The 14577-nt window shown below is 39.3% G+C and overlaps 1 protein-coding gene across 1 annotated transcript; it reads right to left on the bottom strand.

Annotated features, from left to right (window-relative positions):
- Window positions 1–12072: 12072 nt before the first annotated feature.
- On the bottom strand, window positions 12073–14021 carry LOC110722934. Its single transcript, XM_021902235.1, has 4 exons — window positions 13820–14021; window positions 13518–13660; window positions 12822–13028; window positions 12073–12582 (listed from the first exon to the last, which is right to left on the bottom strand). The coding sequence occupies exons 1-4, from the start codon at window positions 14019–14021 to the stop codon at window positions 12073–12075; spliced, it is 1062 nt and encodes a 353-aa protein (XP_021757927.1).
- Between the last annotated feature and the right edge of the window lie 556 nt (window positions 14022–14577).

The raw sequence follows: 14577 nt of genomic DNA, 5'->3' as shown, positions 1-14577 counted from the left end.
CACAATAAGGGACAACGATAGGCAATAACGATTGAACCGTGAAGGTTACACCCCATTCATAATCCATGAGATTACTTACTCCATATGGTTCGGAACCACAAAAGGAGGATCGGGGATGATGGTACGAAGTGAGTCATGCAGTCACATTCGCACGTATTGGCCTTTACTCGATTCTTGTAGTGAAAATTGATTCCTGCGATCTCAAAGGCATACAAACAAAATATTCAATTCGCTCCAAACTATTATTATGCTAAATTGGTTGAATATTAATGCAACATATTATTCTAAAATATTGTGATCACTTCATTAAACAACAAGATTAAAAGGAACCTAAACCGGTTGTCCAAATTATCTTATTAGGCGTGATTTTCAATTACATATTCCCTTTAAACATGCAATGTGGTGATCATAAATATAATAGTATAAACATTAATATTGGAAGCAATTCAACAATAATTCCAACAATATAAAATCGTTAGAAAAAATAATTGAAATAAAAGGAACATAATTCTTAATTTGATTCTGTTTGCTTGCAACTACAAAATAATAAACGAGTTAGTAACTTCAAGGAAATAATAATAAAAGAATAATGAAATTAAATTAAATTCAGTAGAGTTGATTTGGGGCCAAACCCTCAAACAGTTCTACAATTCACGCCTTGGCTTAAGGACAAAACCACGAGTAAAGTATGGACTCCTTGGAGTTCTTGAAGAAGGAATTTTGAAAGAAGAAGGTAGGCTAGTGTTTAGGCTAGAGCATAGAAGAGAGAAAAATAGAGAATTAATTGATGCCCCGTACATCAGAAATGAGGGGGTATTTATAGAAAAAATGTGCTGAGGGAACACACGGAACCCTAAAATGATAAAAACCCTAAAAAAATATACCGCGACACGGCACAGTGTACCATGACACGGGAAATCCCACTGTCAGATGGGAAACGTTCCCGTGACACGGTGTACTTTTGTGTGACGCAGGAAATATTAAGTGAACGAGGGAGAAAACACATTAAGGGTTTATGCGGAAAGGACACGGAAACCCCCGTGTCACAGCAGGTGACCGTGTCACGGGGAACCCCACCGTCGGACGGGAAAATTTCTCGTGACACGGTGGACTGTTGCCGTGACGCGGGAGTTTTTTGTCCGCTTTTCCGTCTAAATTCATTTTTAACCCTAATTTCGTTCAGCATTTTAAGTGCCGATTGATAATTTTGGGCCATTTCTGATTTATTATTATTTGGGCTAAAATAAAAAAAATAAGTAAAAAGTTTAGGCGAAAATAAATAATAAAACAATAAAATAAAAAAAAGGTTTGGGCTAATAATAAAACAATAAAAAAAAGGTTTGGGCTGAAAAAAAAAAAACTATGCTTTGACCAAACATCAAGACTGATCCATGAACTATTCAAAAATTGAATTTAATTAAATACGATTTTTTAAGTACTCTCGGGATTAAATACTGAACCCGACCATTAATGACGGTGAAAGGTTGTTCATCATCGGGTTTGGTTTTGGGGAGAAATTTTTAGGTGTCTATAGGGGGTATCTGGCAACAAACAGAGAAAAGCAAATTAAAGAGCTTCATCTGAATTTTGCATGGTGTTCTTGCAAGGATCCGACAACCCGATCCAAAAGTCCAAGCACGAGTATGCAACCCGTTAAGCTCCTATCGAACAGAAGAGAACCTACACAAAGAGAAAGGATTAGCTAACCCTGGGGTATTCCAGGGATAACCACTCCGTTGACAAAGTCAGTTTGTGATGAAGAAAGAGAATTTAGAGAGAGAAAGAAAGAGAGAGAGAGAGAGAGAGAGAGAGAGAGTGTCATTAATTACCTTCATTAATGGCTCCTAACCTACTATTTATAATAAATACCAAGACAGGTGGCTACAAAGCATGCAAAACCTTTCTTGCCAAGTGTCAACCTGTTGTCGCCACGTGCCGAATACCGACAGGTCAATATGCTTGCTTTATCAAACATATCTGCCCATGTATTAGCTCTTCTAGGTTCAGGTCCATATTTATAAAAGATGTCGGCCCATTTTACATATCTTCCCATACAACTAGCCCCCCAAGTGAGGACATTCGGCTACAGGTCGACGTTCAGACTTTTAGAAAATGTATAATAGTTAACTTTAATTTATGTTATGATATGTTCAGGCTTTCATTTATTGCGCTCTGTCAAGTACCTTATAAAGATCATGTATTCGGTATTTTAGGATAATTTGTTGGAGTTTATTATGAAATAATTTATTGTTGTTCTTTGGTATGTATGTTGCTAATGTTACATTAATTATAATTAAATTTTGTGTGCCGTAAGCAGACAAGATTTACTTTGGAAAAATAAACACTGGTAGCAGAAAAAACTCCGTTTTCTCCCCCAAGTGACCTTGTGTACCGTAAGCAAACAAGGTCTACTTTGGAAAAATAAATTAGGAGCAGAAAAAACTCAGTTTTCTCCCCCAAGTGACCTTGTGTGCCGTAAGCAGACAAGGTCTACTTTGGAAAAAAAATTGGGAGGAGAAAAAACTCCGTTTTCTCCCCCAAGTGACCTTGTGTGCCGTAAGCAGACAAGGTCTACTTTGGAAAAATAAATTGGGAGCAGAAAAAACTCCTTTTTCCCCCAAGTGACCTTGTGTGCCGTAAGCAGACAAGGTCTACTTTGGAAAAGTAAATTGGGAGCAGAAAAAACTTCGTTTTCTCCCCCAAGTGACCTTGTGTGCTGTAAGCAGACAAGGTATACTTTGGAAAAATAAATTGGGATCAGAAAAAACTTCGTTTTCTCCCCCAAGTGACCTTGTGTGCCGTAAGAAGACAAGGTCTACTTTGGAAAAATAAATTGGGAGCAGAAAAAACTCCTTTTTTCCCCCAAGTGACCTTGTGTGCCGTAAGCAGACAAGGTCTACTTTGGAAAAATAAATTGGGAGCAGAAAAAACTCCTTTTTCCCCCAAGTTACCTTGTGTGCCGTAAGCAGACAAGGTCTACTTTGGAAAAGTAAATTGGGAGCAGAAAAAACTTCGTTTTCTCCCTCAAGTGACCTTGTGTGCCGTAAGCAGACAAGGTCTACTTTGGAAAAATAAATTGGGAGGCAGACAAGGTCAGTCAAGTAAATGAAGCGTCTACTAGAAAAAGAAGCGGGAAATGGATATTGAAGACAGACACGTGTCATTAATCTGTCAATTTGTTATTTAAATTTTTAAATTTTGGAACCGTTAGATTTCTGACACGGTTGTCACATCAACCTTTTTTTTTTACATATTATGTACTTAATAATTAAAATGCAACTTTTCCTATTCATTTCACTAAATTTTATTTCCATTTCCCTTGTGAATTTGTTCTTGAGAAAGCATTTCGACAAAAGGGTTTATGATTTAGAATATCTTCCTTGCAATTGCCTGTCTTCTGCATTTGTTCTATCTACACTACAGATTTGTGGGAGCGTTCCATTGTTGGCGAATAGTTTAAGGTATTCACAAAACTCTGATCCTTATTTGACTGATTTTGGTTTCGAGTTTTTGATTATTTTTATTATTATTTTCTTTTTTTTTTTAGAAAAAAGGTCAAATTGCATGTTTTAAATTTTGTTTTTGTTGTTGTTTTTTTTTTTTTTTAACTTTGAAGTTTATAAACCAAGAATTAGATGTCCAACAGTAGTATTGAAGAAGAACAACCTACCCTTAACACTACTAGGCGCCGACTTATTAGTCAATCCTTAGGAAAAGACCTTGGTCGAATTGGAGAAACCACTTCTTCACTTTCTGACAACATTGACGACCCCTTTCAACCGTTATCTGTAGAAGAACAAAAGAAGGCCTTTTATCGTCATAAATTATTAGCCGAGTGTGAAAAAGCAAACCGTCCTGTTAATCCTAACATACCGGAAGATACTGAAATCCTTGAGGTTGAACCGGTCAGTATTCGTTATCATTTGAGGAGTTTTGCTAATACTCAATTTGATCAATACGGCTCAAACGTGGAGCATATAGGTGTAAACACTATGCCAAAAGTCAAGCTTACCAGCTATCAACCTGAGGTTGCTGTTTGTGATGCTGCTGAAGAGGTCGAGTCAAGTAAAAAAGCTAAGCAAGGTGAGGTTGCGAGCTCTTTCGAATCTGATGATATGGAAACCCCTCCAAACGCTGAGAGAAATCAGCCATCTCCTGTTCATGAATCAGCTGTTAATTCTGTTCTGGGTGATGACGATACCCAAGAAGGTAGTGTTAATACTGATAGTAGGGACGAGATAATCGATATGATGGCTGAAATTATTCAAGAAGAGAATCTTAATGAAGGGTATAACTCTGAGACCGACGGGGCTGAATTTCGGCAACCTGTTGTTTTAGCTGCTAAAGGCAAAGTCGCAGAAGCTAAGATAAGCGACAAGTTTAGGCAGACGGCCTTGGACAAGGATTATTTCCAAAGCGCCTAGCAGTTTTATAAACTTCCAAACGGGTATGACCTTTGTCTTCCTCCTTCTGGATCTTCATTGCTTGACTGTCTGGAAGGCCATGTTGCCATTTATCTTAAGCCCTTTGATTTCGGCCTTCGGTTCCCTCTTCATCCTTTTGTGGCCAAAATTCTAAAGGCCTGGAACATTTTCCTTATACAGCTAACCCCTCCCACCATCCGTGCCGTTATTGCCCTTATTTGGGTTCTGCTTCATAGAAACTATCCGCTTACCCTTAATGCATTCAGGCGGCTGTTAACTTTAAAGAGAGATGGCTTATCGGATGGGTGGTGGTCTTTATATACCCAACCTCACAAATACACCGTTCACCCTAAATTATCAAGCTACAAAGGGTGGAAAGAAAAGTTCTTTTTTATGTCGGTTCCCGATGATTTCCCACTCAGGAGGACATTCTTTCGGCCCCATCCAAGGTTTGAATCTATTCCCGAGAGAAATCTTGGCAAACATGAGCGTAGGGCCGTCAACCATTTTGACATTATCGAATCTGATAATGGAGGTGGTTGGGTTCGTATTACACCTAAGGTGTGGGTGCCGAATGCAGGATATATTCTCGGCAACGCCCCTTTATCTCACGTTGGTCTTTGCTGGACCGACCGCTATGGTATTAACTTACTTATTAGTAATTGGCTTTTTCCACTGCGTTGTTTGGTTGTTAAGCCCCTTTTTTTTATACATATTCATAATGAAATTTTGATGTTACGTAACTTGTCCCTGCAGGTGTTCACAAGCTAGACAATAAACTGCTAGGGCTCTCTGCTGACGGCAAGAGGGTTATCAGACGCTGTCCTAAAGCTACTAAACCTTTGTACGACACTCTTGCTACTCACTGTAGTCGTACTCCGACCATAAGTGCCAAAAGAAAAGTTGAGAACATGGCTGATGAGAATTCTAAGAAAAGGAAGCTAACCTCTCTTGCCAATCGGCAGGGTAGTTTTCCCAGGTCTGGCGTTACTCGGCAACCTGAAGATCGCAGCAAGAAGAGTCAGGCCGAGAACAAGGATAAACCTCCTTCTCCAAGGGTTCAGGTGAAAACGATTGTTTAGAGTTCTGAACCAGTTGTCAAAAAGGTGGTTGATGGAATTGATGTTGAGGATCTTACCAACATTGAATCTCCTACCCCCAGCTCAACCTAACATATCGGACCAATCAGCTGCTCATACTGTTACCACTATTGTTGGTGGTTCCGACACAAGCGCTACTGGTCTTATCTATCAATCCAATCAATGGATCGAGCGTCCTAATGAGATGATGCCGGAGGTTGTTCTCAACGGATTCTCTGTCCCTCCCGGTTATTCTGGGGATAAATGGCATCCTGCCATTGACGTATGTTGGAATGAATCAATGATTACCGATGACCCTATGCATGGTGGAACTCTTGGCTATCGTCTTTTAAGCAACTTGACCCTCCCAATGGATAGGCCTGGTGGTGTCATCGGCCCTTTGGCTGCTATGCACATGCATAACATGATGAAGGTTCTCGCCCTTTAACATTGTAGCGTTTATTATATTTTGATATATATATTTTTTTTATATTATTATATATTATAATTTTTTTTACTAACATTTTGCCTTTATTACTACACAGGCTGTTATGTCTGGCTCTGAGCTTGTTGAAATGTATCGTTATTACCAAAGACAGCACCATCAAGCCTCTGCTAGCCAAAACGCACTTCAAACAGCCCTAGATAATGCTGATAAGGCTCTGCAAAACTTAAAGGAGGCAAAAGAAAGAGATGATCTTGAGATGTCATCTCTCAGGGATAGAGCTTCTAAGGTTGGGGATCTTGAGTTGGAAGTTCAGCAACTAAAGACTCAAATTACTGAGAAGAACAAAGTTATCATCCGCGTTCCTACTCTTGAGAAGGATCTCGAGGCTTCCAAGGCTTCCATTCATGATCTTGAAGAAAAAGTCAAAAAATTGGAGGCTGATAAGCCTGGAGTCCGGCAAAGGGCAGTTAGACGCTTCTTGACATCTCAGGAGTTTTGCACACGGCTTCAGAATTGTTTTGACGGGGGATGGACTGCTGCCCAAAGATGTATCGCCCATGCTGTCGCCTGGAAGAAAGAGGATTGGACTGCCGTTGAAAAGGCCTTTAACGAAGAAGTTTTCAAGATTCCATCTGGTTTTGAGGAGCAAGAGTTTGCAGACGAATATCTTTTCAACCTTGCTCCAGCAGACGATGAGGGTGTTTCAGATCCCAACATCTTGGACTGTCCAACTTTCGGCGGTACACAAGCTTAAAGGGGCGGGTAGTCATCACCGGCATCTTCTTGTGGGTCTTGCGTTTTAAATCCTGTATTTATTTGCTTTTGTTGGACTTTGTATCTGTAATGCTGTTATATCGGCATATGCCCTTTTGTGGTGATGCCTGTCGACTATTGCGTCTAACTTCTTTGATCATTTTATATCAATCTGAACATGTCACATTTATTTTAAAACGTTTTCTTAACTGACCTTCCTAATATGTCATGCACTTTTGCATTTGCCTTATCGTCTTTAAATAATTTTTATCAGCTATTAGCTTTCTTTTTATATCTGCTTCACCGCCTTATGACTACCAGATTTTACTGTTGATTTTATTACTTATCAGCCATTTTACCAGAGCTGAAGACAAACTTATACATTTAAAAATAATTCAAGCACAAACTTATATGCAGATGTTATATCCATTCTACCCCCACAGTGTATATGGTTAAGAAATAACTATATACACTTCTTGCTGGTTCATTTCATAGCTTTGATTACTTACTGCGCTATAGTTGTAGGCAGTGAAGTATCCTCTCGGCGATCGTATTCAAAGCTATGCTTCAATTCAGCATATACTTGAACCGATTTAACCGGTATTATACATTGAACCAGCAACCTCGCGAATCAATGTTTATAACTGATCAGGTTATAAGCTTATTGACTTCACGAAAGTGGTTTTTAGCTGTCCATCCTACATAACGATATTATGTTAAGTAGAGGATGCCTATATCATGAAAAATTTTCTTCAAAACTGCTTGCATTTATTTTTGATATTTTCCGAATACTTAACATTGTTTATCTTTCTAAGTACAACATATTACTCAAAATATTTCTTTAATACAGCTGTGTTCCAAACATTCTTTAATGGCTTTCCATCAATTGTTTCTAAGAAATATGAACCCTGCATTACCATATCTCTAATACGATAAGGTCCTTCCCAATTTGCCGTCAACTTTCTGTCTTCATTCCCTTTCCCGGTTGAAGTTGTTCTTTGTAGTACAAGGTCTCCTACAGCAAGAGGCCGATGATTGACGCGCTTGTTGTAAGCCCTTGTCATTCTGTTTTTATAGGCAGCTGATCTAATTGCTTCTTTTCACGCACTTTTGGTAGGAAATCTAATTGTTGCCGTAATAAAAGATCGTTCTCCTCTTCACAGTAGTGTTGAATTCTAAATGTTGGCAACCCTACCTCTGCCGGCACTACTGCTTCTGTTCCAAAAACCGATGTGAAAGGCGGTTCACCCGTTGCCTCTTTGGTCGTTGTTCTATTAGCCCACAATATTTCTGGCACCAGGTTAGCCCATAGCCCCTTTGCATCTTCTATCTTCTTCTTAATTGCCGTTATTATTTGTTTATTAGCTGCTTCGGCTTGTCCATTCGATTGCGGATGACACACCACTGCATATGCAAACTTAACCTTGTACATTGATAGGAGCTCTTTTACCGGCTTACAATCAAAATGAGATCCATGGTCAAGAACCATGGCCGTATTGTTTGTATTGAAAGGCTAGAACTTTCCGGTTCTTTTGTCTTTCATTTTTTTGTTTTTGTGGATTTAATTCATTGAAATTCCATCCAGTAAAACGGAAGAATTATAAATTTCCAAAATAATAGAAAGGAATACTGCAAATAAAGCCATCGCAACTCCCATCAAAGGAGTAGTTCCCCACCCAGGAGCTACTTTACCATATTCCGAATTCAAGGGTTTCAAAAGAACCCCTACGGTAGTAGGTTTTGGACGAGATCTAGAACTACTCTCAACGGTTTGTGTAGCCATAAATTCGATTATATTCATTGAGATCTGTTGACTTTGTATACCATTCCGTTGTAAATAAATGATTTTATCATAGATCCATTGTGGTCTTAAAATTATATAATAATGGAAACAGCAACCCTAGTCGCCATCTTTATATTTGGTTTACTTGTAAGTTTTACCGGGTATGCCTTATATACCGCTTTTGGGCAACCCTCTCAACAACTAAGAGATCCTTTCGAGGAACACGGAGATTAGTCGAAGTAATGAGCCTTCCAATATTGGAAGGCTCATTACTTCAATTGAAATGATGAAAAATCATTTCATTTTTTAGTTGAAATTTTAGGAGGTTCCCGAAAAAAAAAATAGAGAAAAAAATTATCCCTAGAGTAGAGACTAATAGAAATGTATAAACCAATGCTTCCATAGATTCGATTGTGGTTTACAATTATAGCTTCCATACCTGTTTACTTGAGATTATTTTCCCAATAATGATAACAAAACGGTGGTAATTCAAATCAAGATTGCTCTAGTATCCTCTGTCAAATAAAAAAAAATAGAAGCAAAAAAGCAATGTTGTATTAAACTCCTTGTCTTCTTGTAGTTGGGTCTCCAATTTTTTGGAATGCGCCAAATTCTACTTGAACATCCAAATCGGGGTCAATCCCAGCAAAAACATCTCTGAATAAGGTTCTAGACCCGTGCCAAATGTGTCCGAAGAAAAAGAGTAGGGCAAAGGAAGCATGGCCAAAAGTAAACCAACCTCTTGGACTACTGCGAAAAACACCATCTGATTTCAAAGTAGCACGGTCTAATTCGAAAATTTCACCCAATTGAGCACGCCTAGCATATTTTTTCACAGTAGCAGGATCGCTATAACTGACTCCGTTTAGTTCGCCGCCGTAAAACTCAACAGTTACACCTACTTGTTCAACGCTATACTTAGATTCTGCTCTTTTAAAAGGAACATCAGCTCTAACAATTCCGTCCCCGTCTATTAAAACGACCGGAAAGGTTTCAAAAAAAGGAGGCATACGTCGTACAAAGAGTTCACGTCCGTCTTTATCTCAAAAACGGGGTGTCCTAACCATCCAACGGCTATTCCATCGCCGTTGTCCATTGATCCCGCTCTAAATAATCCTCCTTTCGCTGGATTATTGCCAATGTAATCATAAAAAGCCAATTTCTCGGGAATTTTCGACCAAGCTTCTGATAAACTTTGATTTTCGGCTAGCCCAGCACTTATCCGTCGGTATATTTCTTGCTGAAAGTATCCCTGATCCCATTGATAACGAGTGGGTCCAAATAATTCGATCGGGGTAGTTGCTGAACCATACCACATAGTTCCTGCAACAACAAAAGCCGCAAAAAAGACAACAGCGATACTACTAGAAAGAACGGTTTCAATATTGCCCATACGTAATCCTTTGTATAGGCGTTGAGGCGGACGGACGCTAAGATGGAATAGGCCAGCTAATATCCCTAATGTGCCTGCTGCAATATGATGAGAGGCTATTCCTCCTAGAACAAAAGGGTCAAAACCTTCCACGCCCCATGCGGGACTTACAGGTTGTACTTTTCCAGTTAGTCCATAAGGATCCGATACCCATATTCCGGGCCCGTACAAGCCTGTTACATGAAATGCACCAAAACCAAAACAAGCGACCCCGGGAAGAAATAAATGAATTCCAAAAATCTTAGGCAAATCCAAAGAAGGTTTTCCTGTACGTTCATCAGAAAATATTTCTAGATCCCAATACACCCAATGCCAAATAGCTGCTAAAAAGCATAAGCCATAAAACATAATATGCGCTCCGGCCACACCTTCGTAACTCCAAATGCCAGGGTCCGTTATAGTCCCCCCTGTAATACTCCAACCGCCCCACGAATTGGTTATTCCTAAACGAGTCATGAAAGGTATAACGAACATACCCTGTCTCCACATTGGATCAAGAACGGGGTCAGAGGGATCAAAAACTGCTAATTCATATAGAGCCATCGAACCGGCCCAACCAGCAACCAGAGCTGTATACATGATATGAACAGAAATCAACCGACCGGGATCATTCAATACGACGGTATGAACACGATACCAAGGCAAACCCATAGAAATACCCCTTTATCAAAAATGACACTATGTAACTTTATTGCATTGGAAAAGACTATGACTATGCAATGGATCCCTTTTGTTCAATAGATTATCTCGGAACAAGGGTTAATTTTTGTTCTATTCTGTTTGTAATAATGGAAAAATTAAGTTTGTAGGAACAAAGAGAAACAAATCTATTCTATACCCGATAAGTAGCAATACGCAATGGGGAGTTGATACCACCGTCCATGAGTAAATGCTTTCATACTTCTTTAGTATTGGAAGGCTATATTGGTAAGAATTTTCCTTTATTTATTCCGTCTTCTTAAACTAAACCTTTCTATTCTATGCAGAAAATCTAATAAAGATTGATATTATAAAGACAATAACCCTAAATTATTACGTTTCCACATTAAAGTGAAATAGAGTACTTAATTTTTTTCTTTCATTTAATGCCTATTGGTGTTCCAAAAGTTCCCTTTCGAAGTCCTGGAGAGGAAGATGCAGCTTGGGTTGACGTATAGTGCGGCTTGTCAGATATCTTGCTCATATGGGATTTCCCCGTTCTCTCTCCCGATTGAGATATCCTCCCTTTCACCCAAGAAAGATTGATTGAATCATCCAAAATTTGGAGCGTGAAATGGAATTAGATCTATTTTTAGTTTTCGGAGGATTCAAATTAATATTATCAATTAATAAAATTTATGGTTGGCTCGGGTGGACCAATAAAATCAAGTATCCAGGCTCCGTTTATAAAAACCCAATCCCAATTGGAAATATATTGAAGATTACTGCTATATAGTTTATTTACTTTAACACTTAATCGTTTCAATTTCAAATTGAAACTCGAAAAAGAGTGATCTCAAGCAATCGAATAAAGTAATGATTGAATATTGAAATTGATGCAAGAAAAGATATGAAATAAAAAAAACAAACAAGTGGTATTGGAAACATTTGCCCTATATGTGCAAATCAAAATCGGACAGATCTTTACCCGGAGTAGAGCATAAACCTAAAAAAATGAAAGAGACCCATTCAAGAACAAGAACATGACATCGTGGTTTGAATTGGATCTCGATGATATGATACATCAATGAAAAGTAATCCAAACCTTGTGAAAATGTTTTTCCAAATGTATTTTTTCACCTCTACTACTGTTATCTTTGCTACCGGCTCAGCTTCAATCCATTTTGTGAAATAATCTACAGCCACCAATAAAAATTTCCTGCCGCCTGTTGCTGATGGAAACGGCCCTACTATATCCATTCCCTATTGTGCAAAAGGAATTAGATTTAATATCGGTGTTAAATAATTTGGTGGTAGGTTGATAGCTGGCGCGAACTTTTGGCATTTTTCACACGCTTTCGCATATCGTACCGCATCTTCATTCATGGTCGGCCAGTAGTAGCCTTTCATCATTGCTTCTCTTAATAGAACTCTCGGTCCGAGGTGATTTCCACATGTAACCTCGTGTATTTCTTCAACCAACCTTTTTGACTCAAGGTTACTTATGCATCTGATCAATAGTATGAAAAGCTTCTTTTGTACAACTTTCCTTGATGCATAATGAACCATACACTATCCTTTCGCAACTTTTGTGATTCTCCCTTATCTGCCGGTAGCACCCCATGGACGAGATATGCTAGTTTGTTATCATACCACTGGGTGGCACTATCAACACAAAGCACCTGTTCTGGTGCTTCATCTATACTCTTCTCACCCAAAATCTCAACCATCACAGTTCTTTCTAAGTTATTAAAACTCGAACTTGCCAACCTTGCTAAAGCATCTGCTTGCGCATTCTGGGCTCTCGGCACAAGCTTTATTTCAAAATACTGCAGTTGTGCCGTCAATTGATTTATCTTTTCCAGGTATTTAACCATTGATTGCTCTCGTGTCTCATACTCCCCTTTGTACTGACTTGACACGAGTTGGGAATCAGTTGTCAGCACTAAACGCTTTTCCTCGGCTGCAATAGATAACTGAATTCCTACCAACGCTGCTTCATACTCAGCTTCGTTGTTTGTTACCTTGAATTTAAATTTTACTACATACTCAAATACCTAGCCATCTAGAGACGTTATGACTATGCCAGCCCCTTATCCTATTGATGTCGCGGATCCATCCATAGATACTTGTGACATTATATGTTGGCAAAAAAAAACATGTCATAAGCTAAATATGTATTTGATTGCTCTGTATATAAAAAGAAGAGAAAACACCAAAAACTTTATTAAATTTCAGTCATTAAATTACAAACTATTGAAACCTGCCAAGTGCCTATATCTTCTTCTTCATCTGTATATGAAGCCTCTACTATGAAGTCAGACAAGGCATGTGCCTTTATTGATACCCTGGGCTTATAATGTATCTCATACTCCGATAATTTCACAGCCCATTTTAGCAATCTTCCTGACGTATCCATCTTGTGAAATGATTTTTCCAATGGATAATTCATTAGAACATCTATCTCACCCTAGAGAAAAAGTAACAAACCTTCTTTTATTGGCCTGTTACTCTTAAAGCTGGATCCCCTCAGCTTTCCGGCTCAACATCCAAGACAGCGTAACGAGACCCAAACTATTCTGGTTGGATGAACCAACTTGAGATCTCTAACCTCTCTGTCCTAATCTCTTGTGTCGAAGCTTTCTTGTTCTACAGGTCCTAGGGATGGGACTTTCAGGCCAAGTGCAGATTCTTCGAAATCGAAGGATTGCCTCTTATTTGCTAAGGTTGGCGAATCAAACAGCCTCAATCAAGGTCTCGGCACAAAAGAAAAGGCAGGGTGACATAGTGTTTTGGAATTAGGTTGAAGCCCTGGCTTCAACAATCGATACTGATTGTTGGCTTTACTTAGACCACCCCTTCGGGGGGAATTATCCGCTCTCTTTCTAACGCGAGTCGCTTAAGCGAAGCTTTTGGAGAGGAAGCGAACATATGATCCGAAGGGCCTTAACTTCCTTGCCGCAACCACCACTGCCAATTCCATTTTCTCAATTATCGGATACCGGCGCTCTATCGCATTCAGTACATGACTAACAAAGTATATCGGCATTTGTTGCTTCTTCCTCTCCACTGCTAACACTGCAGCTATTGTCTTTGGAGACGCTGAGATGTATAATTGCAGCTATTCCCCCCCTTTCCGGCCTTGCAACTGTTGGGAGAGATTTCAAATGATTTCGTACCACCTCTAGCGCGTCCCGCTGTTCTTTTCCCCATTCAAACACCTTGTTCTTCCGTAGAACCACAAAAAGGGAAGTGCCTTACCAGCTGATTTGCTGATAAAACGAGTTAACCCTACCATTCGGCCAGTTATCCTTTGCATATCTCGGATTGTCTTTGGCTGCTTCATCTCAAGCACCGCATTCACCTTATCAGGATTTGCATCTATTCCCCGTTCGCTAACCATGAAGCCTAAAAACTTCCCTGATCGAACTCCGAATACACACTTCTTGGGATTCAATTTCATCTGATATTTTCGTAAAGTTTCAAATGTCTCCCTCAAATCTGCTATGTGATCCTGCTTTTTCTTACTTTTAACAATTGTGTCATCCACTTACACCTCCACATTCCGGCCCTTTTGCCTCTCAAAAATCTTGTCAACCAACTTCAGATATGTTGCCCCGGCATTCTTTAACCCAAACGACATGACTTTATAGCAAAATACCCCATCATCCGTTATGAAGGCCGTTTTTAGTCTGTCGGCTTTATGAAGGCTGACCTGATGATACCATGAAAAAGCATCTAAAAAGCTGAGCATCTCGTGACCAGAAGTAGAAACCATCAGTCTGTCTATCCGGGGCAATGGACAACAATCCTTAGGACAAGCCCTATTCAAATCGGTAAAGTCGACACACATTCGCCATTTTCCTGTCGGCTTTCTTACCATAACAACATTTTCCAACCACTCTGGATATGTGCACATCTCAATAAAACTCGCCGCTAAGAGCTTGTTAACTTCAGCCTGTATAGCTTCTATCTTCTCAGTAGAGAAGTTCCGCTTTTTCTGTCTTACCGGCCTAAAC

The sequence above is a fragment of the Chenopodium quinoa genome, unplaced genomic scaffold (assembly GCF_001683475.1).
Source record: "Chenopodium quinoa cultivar QQ74 unplaced genomic scaffold, ASM168347v1, whole genome shotgun sequence".
Lineage (NCBI taxonomy): Eukaryota > Viridiplantae > Streptophyta > Magnoliopsida > Caryophyllales > Amaranthaceae > Chenopodium > Chenopodium quinoa.
Note: the sequence above shows the minus strand (reverse complement) of the source record. Positions and strands in the feature narration are given on the sequence as shown.